This window comes from Phalacrocorax carbo, chromosome Z (assembly GCF_963921805.1).
Source record: "Phalacrocorax carbo chromosome Z, bPhaCar2.1, whole genome shotgun sequence".
Classification (NCBI taxonomy): Eukaryota; Metazoa; Chordata; class Aves; order Suliformes; family Phalacrocoracidae; genus Phalacrocorax; species Phalacrocorax carbo.
In genome coordinates this window covers 74354593-74369971 of record NC_087548.1, presented here as the reverse complement: position 1 = coordinate 74369971, position 15379 = coordinate 74354593, and the positions used below count along the sequence as shown (strand labels likewise).

General features: G+C 45.0%; 1 protein-coding gene across 1 annotated transcript in view; it reads right to left on the bottom strand.

Annotated features, from left to right (window-relative positions):
• Positions 1-14509, bottom strand: part of UGCG (UDP-glucose ceramide glucosyltransferase) — a 32851-nt gene extending 18342 nt beyond the window's left edge. Inside the window, exon 1 of the mRNA XM_064439483.1 lies at positions 14057-14509. Within this exon, the coding sequence (XP_064295553.1) occupies positions 14057-14154 (98 nt within the window). The 5' untranslated portion in view covers positions 14155-14509. The remainder of the gene's footprint in view (positions 1-14056) is intronic.
• Between the last annotated feature and the right edge of the window lie 870 nt (positions 14510-15379).

Below are 15379 nucleotides of genomic sequence, written 5' to 3'. Positions count from 1 at the left end.
AGAACCTAGATTGTGATAATTATAATTTTTCAAAGGTAAATGTTCTCACAAACCTAATATCAATCTGCTCTTCCAGTTTAGCAAAGTAGTAGTTCAATCAGTGGGTAGTAATAAGACAAATAAAATCATGTAATGCATAACAGTAGAAATCCTAGGTAGTGCTATTTGACATTTTGAATTTTAACTCTTCTTAAACAGCTGAAATTCTTTGAGATGCATCTTCCAAATACTATGACAAGTCATGTTCAGTAGATGCAATCCCTACCTTTTTTCTAAAAGGCAAGGTAACAGAATTTAAAACTTTTTCAATTGTGTTTTGGAATTTTAAGTAGGAACAAACCTTATCTTTCAGGAAGATGAAAGAGCAAACACTACAAACCTCAACTTAAAACCCACAAACACTCCTTTTTTTAATCTAGAAATCCCTTTCCTACTCTCCTCCCTGCCCCCATATGTGCACGATAAAAAGAGAAACGAACAGGCTCCCATACAATAGATAGTAGTTAAACCTGAAGTAATAGGAGTGCTTTTACAGTCTGAAACCTAGACAGCCTACAATTCAGCAAGCTGAAATTACATGTGCTTAACTAAAACACAGCAAGTTTCCTACAACACAGCCATTACTGGATCATACTAAGCATTAAAATGAACACACAGTTTTCCCTTGTAGCTTATCTGTAGGCTGCCATCAAAATAGCAATTAATTCCCTGATTCTACTTTCCCACACCCTAAGCCTACTGGTGGCTATAAAGCAGTCAGCGCCACAAGATAAATTGGATCAGCCTGCTGATCAGAGAACTATCCCACAGAAAAAGCTAGCTTGCTCATCTGAGTCACCACAGCCACATGCTCACTAAAGGCAGATTAGAATGGCAGAAATGTTTAGAAAGGTGTAGGAGTAGGAGGGGATTTGTATTATCCCTTTGAGCATCAAATCAATAGCCACTCAGACATTGAAATAGAAATGCTTTTTGATACAGACTCCTTGCAAAAAACATTATGCAACTTCAGAGAACTGCATCCAGCATGATTTGTTTTACTTATGAAAGCATCTCCAGTGGATGGCAGTAACTCTGGGCCAGATAAACCAACCACAGCAGAGAGCTTTCAGTACAGGATCAACCCCTCAGTGTTAAGTATGGGATCTTTCAAAACACAAATCTGTATAGTATTTGTACTGTGTGACTATTAAATTTGTTTTTTCTTACTTATTTTGCAAATCTATAGGATTAAAATAGCTCAGCCCTATTCATTTCATACGGCACAAGTTCAAATGACAACATCATTTACTAAACATTAGATAGTGTACTTCCTACAGATCCCAGGTTGCTCCTTACTGCTCCCTTTGAGCCAAAGATCCCTGCCACCCATCAACGTTTTCCAGTTTCTTCTCCCTAAAAGCTTCCAAAACAGTTAACTGCCAGTAACAGAATTGTGTTAATGACTAAACAGAAACTACATTAACGAATCATAAAGCAGATACCATGCCAATATTTTTTGTCTTAGTTTTCAGTGGATGACAGGCCATTTTTTATTTAATTAACTCAGCCGCAACTGTTTCCAGAGCACAAAACAGCACACCACTGAAGCAGAAACCTTACTCAAAGCACCAATTCACACGAATTTGGACACACAGTCCCAGGCCCTATTACCCCCAGTTGGGGTAATAAAAAAAGCTGTAAACCTTGTCTGGACTACACAATTGTCAGTGAGACAGTGTCACTGCCCTTGCACTGCAAATGTCTTGGAGAGCTTGAATAAGTCTCCTATAAAGAACATGAGAAACTGAAACTTTATGAAAAAATAAAATGTTAAGTTAAAGTAACACTTCTACAGATAAACCATATTTGACAGCATTTCAGAAGAGGTTTCTTTTAGTTTTTCTAAAAGATACAAATCAGAAAAACTGACTTGGTAAATTTCACCTGTCTTCTCTATATGAAAAACAAGAAAACCACAACACACAACACTTGGTTCACAGACCCTCAAAAACATTTACCTGCCTCACTCATCGCTACACAATCTACATAAAACAATCTGTGTGGAAATGCTGTTACGAAACATATGTATCATCTCTCTTCGAAATGCTTCAAAGGAAGTGTGGACTATCTTAATTTTGAAACACCTCATTACTATTTCAAAAGGTTAACAGGTACAACCCTTGACACTGTTTCAACCACCCACTGTACCACCTCACACTGTGCAGGCAGGTGAAAAAGCAGCAAAACACACTCCAGACTCCTGCAACCTCCAAATCCTGTCTACTCCTCCCCTGTCCCCTAGTGCATCATAGAGATCTGTAAGGATGAAGGGGGGAAGAATATCTCATTTTCTAGTTGCTACTCCTCTTATTATTAATATTCAACGGTTCAAAATATGTTCTCATAAAGGAGATGAATCTGAAAGTTTTCTTCTCCTTTTTAACCCAGACTCTTACTTTAGCAAGGCTTGCAAGAAAAATGCATTTTGATGTAAGCTAAAAGAAGTACTTCAGTAGACAGTGCTTTGGATATCTCCTCAATAACAGCTCAGTAAATTGACTGAAATCAAATTTTCAGCAGCTTGATTATTCTGTCTAGAGAAATATTTTGTTCTGCTTTTAATGAAGTGTAGCACACTACCCACTATCAAACCAAGGAAACAGTCACCTTGGAAGTCATTACTACACAGGCATATTCAACCAAGACCTCAATACAAGCACTTAATAAAAATATGGTACTTGCAAACAACATAAAAATAAATGTTTAACTTCACTTACAGATTCTTCCTCAAGAACTGTACTGCTGACAAAGCTGAGTTGAGCCCTACCCAGGGAAAAAAAAAAATCCAAACTAAAACAGTCTTCAGTTTACAAAGAGGTGTTTCTGAAGAGGGGGCCAACAATCTGAGCGGTCTAAACCAGACCAACTCAACTACCAGCACAAACTGGCAACGCAGATGTTATTAGCTGTCCCACTGTTTTAATGAAAATAGATTGGTCCACTAGAAGCACCTATCAAGTGTTCAAAATTACTTTAATACAATTCCAAAGCAAAAAGTTACAAGTAGCACTGCCAAGATAGTCCTAATCTCTCACTTAATACAATGCTTCACTTCGGCTTTCTATCTTTGTCTACACTTGTAAACATGTTTTTACCTTACTTGCCCAAAGGATAGCACAAGACTTCCTTTATGCATGCTACAACTACAATAATTTGATTCAAGGTATAAATTCACCCAGGCCAATTATGAGAAGGTTTAGTCCAGCCTAGGTCCTTATTGACTGTTACTAAAAGCAACAAATTTATGTGCTGGTTTTAGGTGGGGTAGAGTTGATTTTCTCCACAGTAGCTAGCATGGGGCTGTGTTTTGGATTTGTGCTGGAAACAGTGTTGATAACACAGGGACGTTTTCGTTGCTGCTGAAGCAGTGCTTACACAGAGCCAAGGCCTTTTCTGCTCCTCACCCCACCCCACCAGCGAGTGGGCTGGGGGTGCACAAGAAGCTTGGAGGGGACACAGCTGGGACAGCTGGCGACAACTGACCAAAGGGATGCATCATGCTCAGTATATAAAGCTGGGGGAAGAAGAGGGAAGGGGGAGGACAATTGGCATGACGGTGTTTGTCTTCCCAAGTCACCATTATGCATGACAGAGCCCTGCTCTCCTAGGCTCAGCACCTGCCTGCCCATGGGAAGGAGTTAATTAATTCCTTGTTTTGCTTTGCTTGTGTGTGTGGCTTTTGCTTTACCTATTCAACTGTCTTTATCTCAACCCATGTTTTCTCATTTTCACTCTTCCAATTCTCTTCCCCTTCTCACTGGGGCAGGGAATGAGCAAGAGCCAGTGTCATGCTTAGTTGCTGTATGGGGTTAAACCAAAATGTTTAAGAAAATGCAAAACTGTTCACCTTGCAATTAGCAAAATGAAAAGCTTTTCAGATCTATAGCAAAACATTTATCACAATAAAGTAATCATTAATTTCTTTTAAAGCATAGTCTTCAGTACACTGCAAAACCAATATTAAGTGTGTCAGAACCTCAGAACCTCATTTCAGTTAAAATAAAAGGTAAAAATCCCAGTGAACTCTGGCACCACTATTGGGCATTATGCAATTCCCAGGGAGTGATGGCCAAACACTGAAGGGTGCTCTAGTAAACCAGCAAAACTAGTTACATATTTAGCATGCCACAGTGCAGTTCTGACAGATATTTCACAAATTGCAGTCACTTACCATCTTCTACTCTACTCGCCCACCTTTATCAAAAGTTATGCCTTTATAGAAGCATGGTTCAAGTAAAGCCTCAACTTCTTCAAACTTCTTTGAAATCTTCATATCCTGACAAAAATATTACATTCTTCTCCATTCCACTCTTCAGCTTCTTCCACTCCAGCTGACATACAAGGCTGGATGCTTTTTTGCCCTCCAAGAGATCCAGCTGCTCTAGTAATCCAACCCATTTGATTTTCACCTTAAATACTCTAAATCTTGCAGTCTTCTGTTTGAGTGGTTTGCACGGAAGGGAAAGATAGATGTGGTTTATTTTTAAAACCCACTTGTCAGACCTATTGCAGCATCCTCCCACCTCTCAACATAAGCATATCATCCAGCCTGCCACAATTCCTCTCCTCTAAGTCTACCTTAGACAGTCTTTAATCTGGGCTTTGGTTCCTTGCATTCTGTTAAATCATTCATATTCAGAGATGCTACTACCACACTGTCACCCCAAAGTTTATAGTCTGTTTCTCATCTTCCTGACTTACACTATTAAAAAAATTGTCCTTCCCTAACTGTCTCCAACATTATGGATTTTCTCTGACATTGTTATCATTCCCAGATTTCTGGTTCTGCACTGTTTTGCTTTCTCTAATTATTAATCTTGTAATACAGAAACTCAGTCAACCACAGTCCTAGAATAATTAACTCAAAAATTAACTCTGGCTTTCTCCAGATCTGTCTTCCCCTGAGGATTACCCAAATTTAAGCCTCGTGACTACACAGTGTCAGGTAAATTTCAACTTGTTTAAAATAAGCACCATGCACAACTTACATCTTCCACACAACCTCCTTCTCAGTCTGTCACTCCATAATAATCCAGGCAGCAGCCCGGGTGTCATCTTTCACAAAAATCACAGAAAAACTGATGTTGGAAGGCACCTCTGGAGATAGCTACTCCAACCCTCTGGCTCAGAGTAGGGTTAAATAGAGCATGTTGCTCAGAAGCATCCATCCAGCCTTTCCTGCCTCCAAGGAATGAGCCTCCACAACCTCTCCAGAAAGCAGGTTCCAGTGTTTGACCATGAAAGTCTTCTTTTGTTTAAAACGGAAGTCTTAAATTTGAATCTGTGCTTCCCACCTCTCATCCTATCACTGGGAACCACTGAGAGGAGTCTTGCCCCATCTTCCTCACACTCCGCCACCACCCCAAAAATCAGGTATTTATACACATTGATGGTATCTGCCCTGAACCTTCTCCAGGCTGAATAGTCCCAGTTCTCAGCTCCTCCTTGTATATCAGATGCTGTAGTCCCACCATCATCTCCACACCACTGTGCCAGACTTGCTCAGAATATCTGTCTCTCTCATACTGGGGAGTCCAAAACTGCGCACTGCGATCCAGACACAGCCTTACTGGTGCCCTGTAGAGGGGAGGGATCACCTCCCTCAACCTGCCAGCAATGCAGCCCAGTATGCTGTTGGCTTTCTTTGTCATAACAGGTACATTGCTATTCACTGTCAAATTGTCGTTCACCAGCACTCCCAGGTCCTTTTCTGCCAAACTGCTTTCTAGCCAGTCAGACCCCAGCCTGTGCTGATGCATGGAGTTATTCCTGCCAGGTGCAGGACTTGGCATTTTCCTTGGTTGAGCTTCACAAGGTTCCTGTCAGACCATTTTCTCCAGCCTGTCCGAATTCCTCTGAATGATACCACACCCACCTGGTATATCAGCCACTCCACCCAGTTCTGCATCATCAGCAAGTTTGCTGATATGTTCCGTCCTCCGGGTCATTAATGAAGATGCCAAACACCACTGGCCCCACCACTGACCCCAGTGATTTTGTCCACCTCAAACTTAACATCTCTTCAGCAGTTTCCATCTTCTATCACAAACTATCATCAACCTATCTATATATACACTGTGCACAAAGCAAACTGTTGAAATTTGGTCCAGCTATGAACAGTGGGTTGGAACTGAACTTGCAACAGGCATTTCCATCCTGAAACACTAATTTCCTTCAGTGCTGACAAACTGGACCCTCACCTCCACCTCTGAGTTGTTAGAGAAAGAGTCTAAGCCTCAGCCACTTGTGTGTTTCCATACTGTCATCTTCCTGTGTTCCTCCCTAGTAACTGTACTTGACTTCACATCTTTGCACTGCTAGCCTTCAGATTTGCCTCTGCTACAATGCTGTCATTCCCTTGCTGAGTAAAAGCAACCCAGCAAGTACATTAAGATTTCTGCATGAAGTAAGGTCCATCCTCAATGCACAGATTACTGGAGACAGTGTTACTGAAAGAAAGAGCAGGAAGATAAAAACATTACCCAAGATCAAAGAGAAGCCTCAGATAGCTTTCCAACTTTTCATGGTCTCCAATGTCCCAGTTTGTGGTCAAACATCCAAGGCCTTTTTTTGCTTTCTTTTAAGCCTCTAAGATTTTTTTGTAGAAAGACATTGCTAATATAAATCATGAGCTTTCTCCATTCCCTATTCCACATATACAAGATCATAGACAACAATCTATTGTTAAAGTTCCCAACATTTTACATCAACTTTGTCATCAGCTACGTAACTGGAAAAAAACTATTCACCCTGAGGTAGACAACCTGCATGGAAAATTTCAGTGTAAATGATTCAAGTTAAATAAAGATTCATCTAAGAAATAAAGACAAACCCAAGAACAGATGCAGCATTCTGCACATGCTAGATGACATCTAGGCACTTTCTGGAGAAGCTCCAGTGCAATCACTCTTCTCAGTTTTCTAGCTGAGTTTGATTATCAACTAGAGGGAAGGGTATGTCTGATCTCCAAAACAAGTATTTGCACTATCTCCACAGTCTATCAAAATGTTAGTTCACTTATGCCTGGTAACACTTGATAGCAACAGACGAGTTCTCTGAAGATCAGCTTTTAAGTTAGATCTACACTGCTCTTATCTGTGACAAGACTGCCTCCGAAGCACTTCCACAAAACAAACAAAAAAGGCAACCCTGTGATGAAATACTGTGTATGATGAAAAAGTGAATAACTACTACTGCTCTTGACGGCTACTTTAGCCAATCTATTGCCAGACACTAACAGTGGAAGATACAAGACAGCCTAGAGGAAGAGACAGCCCAGCCAACCAGCAAAAAGGTCAAAAGGAGACCAGAGAAGACAAGCAGAGGGGTCAGAACAGAGCAGGGTAAGCCTGGACACAAATCATGGACTGAGCATCAAGAGGGACAAAAAGAAAAACAGGGTGACAAGACAATCGGGTAGGGCCAAGAGAAACAGAATTGTTATTTTTTAAGGAATAAAGGTCACAATTACTCTACAGTAATAGATCATTAACCAAAAGATCAAAATGACTTCACATTATAAACAAAATACGGGATGTTTGTCAAAGTGAAACATTGGCTATGTGGGGTTTTTCGGGTTTGGAAGCCATGTTCGGAAAACTGTTCAACATTATATAACTACTTCAGGAACTATGAGTTTTATGCATCTGTGAATTTCCTCCTTGTGTACACATGCATTAGACTAAGGCTATTATTTTTAGTTACATTCAGGTGTTTTATTATATTTACACATTTCTGAAAGTCTTGAGTTTTACTCAGCAGACAAGTCAGCATCCAAATTCTACATGAATGCAGAATTCATTATTTCTTCATTGACTACTGTAACTTATAGACAATTAAGTCATTTTAAAAAGCTAAAATCAGCAATATGTTTATCAATTAAATGACATGCACTAGCCTTCCTACTTATACATGGGAACCAAGAAAATGAACAACCTCAGTATCACCTGACTGTCGATTCCTTCAAGAGAGTGATTAAGTGCTATAATTAGAATTGCCACTGACAACTATTACAAGAACAATGGAGACTCAAAACCAGAGCACGAGTCCATAAGCTCAGTTTTGTGGACCAGGCAAATAAAGCAGCAAGATATAAACAGCTTAAGAGATTTACCAAACATCTGCTAGGAAACCTGTGGCAGAGGCAGTGTTAAGTGCAAGTCACCAAAGATTGGATTTGACTTCCTTAATGCAAAAGCCAGTCTTTTGCCTCTCCTCAGTCCCAGAATAAATTTACAATACACACCTCTTCTTGGTGTTGAAGCTGAAATAATCAGCAACAACAAAGAGAGAGTTATTCAAAGAAAAAAATATAAAAGCTTTCATTCATTTTCAGACTTTAGTCTGAAGACATAGTCAGGAAACCAAGATCAGATTGATTATGCTTGAATAAGGCATTCTCTAGGTTCTGCCGGCTTTGCTTGCCAGCTTTATTTTAGAAAAAGGCACACCATGTTCAGAAAGCTCCTAACATTATTAAACTAGACCATCTATTTTGAAATAGTTAAAACAGCAAATCCACTGCCACAGATCTTCCTAGCCAGTAATTCAGAATTACAAGATGTATTAGAGTGACATAAACTCCAAGGAAACAGCTTTAGTTGTGGTTTTGAGTTCGGGGGGAAGGGGAAGGGGGAGGTATTTTGGGGTTTTTGTTGCTGTTGTTCCACCCAGATGTCATACGACTTCTGTTCTGCTCTTTGCCTGTCCTTAGAATGGAAGTTAGTAAGAATCATTAAGCAACTATTTTAGACTGCAAAAATACCAGAATTTACTCCTCAGCTTCCTGATTAACACTTAAGCCAACACTATAAATCCTTCTTCCTTATTAGCACATCATACACATGGTCTTCCATTTCAGATATAGCTATACATTTGGTTTCAGTTCTGAAAGTTCATTTTAGTTGCCCATATAACTACACAACTTCAGATTGTTTCAGAGTCAGTATATCAGATAATCTTCAACATGGAACTCTCCCTACCAAATCAGCTGACTGACCAAATCTCTGACTGAAGAACCTATACACAAGCAAGGAATGGTCTTAGTCAAGGTTCTGAGTTGCGTACAACAGTTCTGCAACTGAAACAGGTCAAATTTCACAGGCTTACTATGCAGAGTAATATATACAAACTGCACTTTATCTAATTACTAGCTATAAAAACCTGCTATTTGGTCCACGTTTATTGCATTTACTTCACTGACTCAGTATTACTGAGAGCACCAAACCAAGACCCATTTCATAATCACGTATATTAGACAATTTATTAAATTGGCCTTCTGACTTAACAGTGTGGCTATTTGCACTTCATTGCTTCAGCCCACCTGTTTATTTTAAAGGAGTATGAAATCAACCCATCCTACTATACTTATTTATAAATCAAAACTATTCAAAGTGGGGAGGGTCAGTAGGGAAAAGAAGTGGCAAGAACCAGATTTTGCAAATGCAATATGGAAGAACAGGCATTCTTCCTCAACTGAAACCTTGTACATTACCTCAGATATCCATAACCTACACCTTTTCAAGCAATTACAACAGAGCTGAAATGCTGTCATGACATTAACCTTGACAGCTGCAGACAGCACTTCAAGAGAAAATAGGTTACTTTCTTGAATAATCCTGTTTACCTACTTAATTCACAGATGTTTGAAGCTTTTTGCTAAATCAAACATCTAAAATACCAATGGGGAACCACAGGAGGAGGACTGCCTAGGCCACAACAGCTTTGCTGACATGTTTCAACATTATTTTAGTACTCCAGTGGCACCAATCAATTCTTCCAACTCAGCAGTTGTTCAGCTTTGCTAGGCACAGTGCCGATCAGGCACAAACAGCCCCCAGCCCACTGACTTGAAAAAAAAAATGTTAAACCAACAATACTGTCCATAAAGAGAAAACAGGAAAACTAATTAGTTTCATTTTTCTTCTCTACTTCCTCATGAAGGTACAGCGTAAGTAGTTTCCAGTACGTGACAAGATTCACACAATTCTACTGCAATACTACATCCTCCCACTGACATCAAAAGGGGTTTCCGTCTATAAGTGGAGACCCCTTCACACCTTGGTGGTCTAGGAAAGGGTGCAGTGTGCTGTGCCCACTGTCCAGGGCAAAAGTGTCTCTATGTGATGAGGGGCACTAGTAACAGTGTCCAGCAACCAGAATTTTCAGGTCATGGCATTAACAATCACCATCTATCTGGGATCCCTTCCCCATAAATGCAATCCAGCAGTCGAATCAAACACAGTTGATGACCTCCTCCTGCTAATTCCCTTTGCAGGGGTACCTTGCTTGCAGGACCAGGCCATTCCTTCACATACCATTCCACCAGACAACCCCACTGCCCTCCTCCTGTGTGCAGGGCAGCACTTACAAGTGGCACAGGCTTCAAGCTCACCAGAGCAGTGCTTTCTCTAGCCATCAGCTATATCCCACCAGCTCCATTTGCCAGCACCACCACAGCTACTGCAAGGATGTCTCCCTGGGATGACTGCTGTCCAGCATTTCTTTACCTTTACAACAAGCAAAGGGCAGTTGTGCAGTCATACTATGGGGACCAGTGGTCCTGCCTCCACTGATCTGCCAAATCACTAACTGGGATAGCTCCTCCACAACAGCCTGCCAGCCCACCACAGCTTGTGACTTGGTCACTTCAGTGCTACCAGCTGCTCACCTCCAACCAAGGGCCACCTATTCACACCGAAAACCAAATATCTCTGTTACCACCAGCTCATTACTCTGACAATGACAGTCAGCTCCTGGCACCAGACCTGCTGGCATGGTATCTCAAGTGCCCTACCGGAAGCACACTTTTCTCCAGGGGTCTCACAGGCTGGGACAAGATGACCCCAATTCTTACCCATTACCTTTGCAGCCGGCAAGTTTTCTACCAGTTAACACATTGTTTGCATTCACTCCCCATACACAATACGTACACTTGCAACAAATTCCTAACGACAAAACACACAACTCCTCTTATGTTTTATACCACTGCAAATATAGCAGCCGCAGGCCACACCTGGTGGAGCTGCTACCTGCATTCCCCACTGTCACCAGCAAAACAGTCTCAACTCAGGGAATGGTACTCACTTTAAATTAATGCCAATTAACACACAATTAATTACTGGTTTGGGTATTGAGGGAAAAAAGACAAACAACCAAACTTAGAGAAGCATCTTTTGCCTTCCTTTCCCAGGCTCTGCTTCAGTTAGAGACCTTTTCTCCCCACCTTTCTATCTGAACTGCTCTTGTTTTCACTGCTCCTTACACTCAGTCCCTCCAAAGCCCTTCAGCCAGGCAACGCAGAAGGCAAGGGTCAATGCATAATGGTTTTCCTGCCACGCCTTGCTCCTTACTCATTTTCCCCCACTGCTGGTTGCTTAACTGTTACTCTGCTCCAGCATGTGTACCTGTACTGGAGTGACTTACCTACAGATGACAAGCCCTTTGGCAGAGTCTCTGCCCCTGTACAGGTCTGCCATGGGCTGCAGTCTCCTCAGTGGTGGGTCACCCAGAGGCTACAGTCCCTCAGGGTCTCCTCACCCCAGCACGGGTTGTCCACCGGTCGTAGTCCCTTCAGGGGTATGTATGCTTGCTCTGGCATGGCTTACTGGCAGCCCACAGACTATTCAGGAGTGTCCCTGCTCCAGTGTGCAGCCTCCTCACGAGGCATGCCCTTTGAGGGTGTAGCTCCTGTGGCATGGACTGCCCAACAGCATCCCCTTCCTCTGGTTCTCCTCTGTTCTCTCCTCTCATGCCTCTTACTGTACCTCATCTTTTTTCCTTCTGTTTACCCTCTCACATGTCTTCCCCCATATCTCCATTTGTGTCTCCTGCTCCTCATAGGTGCCAATCTTTCTTAAAGATTTATGAGCAGCAGCAGTACCACACACACTCATCTGAGAGGTTGAGGTTTTAGCATACAATGGTCCGTTTTCATCAGCTTCCAAGCTGTCCAGAATCAGCTGTGCCCACAGCAGATCATGGTCTCTTCCCCCACCAGGCACCCTCACAGCTCCCCAGTACTGAAATCTTGCCATTTGTGCCCAAGGCAACCCATACAGCAGGTTTTTGTGTCAGGTCCTGCACTTGGGTCACAACAATCCCACACAACGCTACAGGCCAGGGGAAGAGTGGTTCGAAAGCTGCCCGGTGGAAAAGGACCTGGGGGTGTTGTTCAACAGCTGGCCGAACATGAGCCAGCAGAGTGCCCAGGCGTCCATGAAGGCCAACAGCATCCTGGCTGGGATCAGCAATAGTGTGGCCAGCAGGAGCAGGGAGGTGATCGTGCCCCTGTACTGGGCACTGGTGAGGCTGCACCTCGAGTACTGTGTGCAGTGTTGGGCCCCTCAGTACAAGAAGGGCATTGAGGTGCTGGAGCGTGTCCAGAGAAGGGCAACAAAGCTGGTGAAGGGTCTGGAGAACAAGTCTGATGAGGAGCAGCTGAGGGAGCTGGGGTTGTTTATCCTGGAGAAGGGGAGGCTGAGGGGAGACCTTATTGCTTTCTGCAACTACCTGAAAGGAGGCTGTAGCGAGGCAGGGGTCAGTCCTGTGAGAAGAAGTCACAGAATCACACAGAATCCCAGGTTGGAAGGGACATCAGGGATCATCTAGTCCAACCTTTCTGGGAAGAGCACAGTGTAGACAAGATGGCCCAGCACCCATCAAGTTGCATCAGGGGAGGTTTAGATTAGGTATTACGAAATATTACTTTACTGAAAGGGTTGTCAGGGATTGGAACAGGCTGCCCAGAGAGGTGGTTGAGTCACCATCCCTGGAGGTATTTAAAAGACATTTGGATTTGGTGCTTCGGGACATGGTTTAGTGGTGAACTGGCAGCGTTAGGTTTACGGTTGACTTGATCTTATAAGCTGGAAAAGACCTTTGTGATTCTGTGTATTTTCAAGAGATAAGTTAATTATCTGAGCAGATTGAAGATCTAAAGGCAACCAAACTACAGGACAGAAAAATAATTACAGCTTAGAAGCTATTTCACATAAAAAAAGCAAAGCAACCATGACCAAGGGCAACGTAAGCAAATCTCTAGCATCCATGAATTCAACAGAAGCTGTATCTTCAGCAAGAACTGGGGTTTATCAGATACCTACCAGATACATATGGAGCAGTAAGAAAGGAGAACAGATAAGCACAAGCAAAGCAAACAGAAATTCAGATATTTTCTAGTCCCTGTAGTGATGCAACAGTGGCCTTTTTTTTTAAGCAAGTAAAAACAGGGTCTTCTACAGAAAGAGAGGTGCATTCTTAATCCTTTCCCCACATACCCACAGGCAATTCCTCTGCCAAGCTCAAGCAGGAATCTGCTTTCTTTGTCAGCCACCAAAATAAAAACACTCCTCACAAATTCTTAAAGCATTTTTCCTTGGAGTTATCCAAGAAGGGTCTGGACAAGCTATATATACTTTTTTTTACTAATACTACCGTCATTTCTCAAAAACAAAGCATACTTATAGCTCGAATTCAGTCTGGTCAGCACAGGGTACCGCGCTACTTCGGCTGTTCTGCCGCACACCCGTTGCACAATCAAAAAGCACACATTTTATAACCGCTGCGCGCGTCGGTCTCCCACCATCAGCAGAAAAGCCCGGCTTTACAGGTGTACCAGCGAACAACAGAACGCAAGCCTTCCCCGGCAGCTTCTCTACGGGCAAAAAGGAACAAAGATCGCGGTGCAAGAAAGCAGGCGGCGGCAGCCCACGGAAAGGGGGTGTCACCGGGAGACAGCGGACGGGCGGCAGCTGTCCCCTCCGGCAGCCCACCCGGGACGGGGGCGGCGGGACGGCCCCGGTCCAGGGGAAGACAGAACCAGCCCCCCTCCCGCCCCGTGCCTGACGCCCGGGGGGGGCGGCGGAGGGCGAGGCCCGCTGCCCCGTCCTCAGCGCCAGGGCGGCTCCGGCCGCGATGGCGGGCGTCTGAGTGGGGTGTGAGGGGGTGAGGGAACAACGCCGGCGCCTTCCCTCCGCCCCCCCTCCCCCCGCCACCGTCCGCGGCCCGCGCTTACGTGTAGATGATGGACATGAAATGCATGAGCCAGAGCACGACGAAGAGGATGAGCCCGAAGATGGCGAGTCCCTCCAGGGCCAGAGCCAGCACCGCCATCCCCGGGGCGCGGCGGCCCGAGCGGGAGCCGGCGGCGGAGCGGGGTGGGAGCCAAGTGCGAGAGGGTCGCTCGGCGGCGTGGCGGAGCGGCGGCTGCCGCGGGCGTGCTCCGGAGGAGGAGGAGGAGGAGGAGGAGGAGAAGGCGGCGGCGGCGGCTGCGGCGGCTGCTGCTGCTGCGACGACGACGGCGGCGGCGGCGGCTGCTGCTGCTGCTCCACCACCGGCCCGGCGGCCTGCGCGCCGCCAGCCGCTGGCACAGTGAGACGCCTCCAGCCCGGCCTGCCCGCCGCCGCCTTTCTGTCAGGCGTAGGCCCCACCCGCCCAGCGCTGGCCCCTGTGAGGCGGGGCGGGGAGTCACGGGGGTGGCGGCGGCGGCGGGGCGGGGTGGGGTGAGGTGTTGGTGCCGTTACCGCGCCCCCCGCCCCCGGGCGGCCCCTGCCCGCCCCTGCCTGCCCCGCCGCCGGCGGCCTGACCTTGGGGACGTCCCCCTCCGCCCGGGCCCCGCCGAGGAGGGGGGCCTCCCTCCCGGTCCTTAAACTAAGCTTTACGGTTTTTAAAACCGGTCCCTGCCCCGCGGAGGCCTTGTCGCCGAGCTGGGGAGGCCACAGCTCTTCATCCGCGGGAGTAGGGCTCGGGGAAGCCGGTCGTCACTGAGCTGATCCAACAGGGACGGGGTGATATCGCTGCGTTGCCTTTATTGTGTTTCATTCATCGTTTTAGAGTCTGAAGGCTCTCCCGGCGACGTTGTATGCCGCAGGATAGGATTGCTGTTTCCAGCACAGGTGTGCCGGCGGTGCGGACCCTCCCCGGGCCAGGCCGGTCGCCGGGAGGGCTGGGGCGATGCCCTCCGCCGGGCCCATGCCGCGACAGAGCAACCTGGTGACTACTAGCCTCGGCTCGGTTTGGGTTTGTGCCCAGTTAGTGAGTCAGTTGCTCGTTAATAATCATCTAAGCCATCGAGCCCTGCCTTTATTTCGTTGCAGTGTGTAAAGCAATTCCTGTGACTGTGATGTTGCTCCCCTTTTCGAGGGGATACGTGTGAAGAAACTTCCCAGCACTCCTGTTCAGCTTTTAGAGTTTAAACTTGCGCTTTGTGTCTGGGGTGAGAAACGTCAGTTTACCTCTTCTGCTGATTGTGTAATAGGCAAACGTGCATTGCATTAACGTTTTAAATTTAACTCCATTTATCCGGGGTATGCTGGGGAAAGATAAAATTACTTGACTG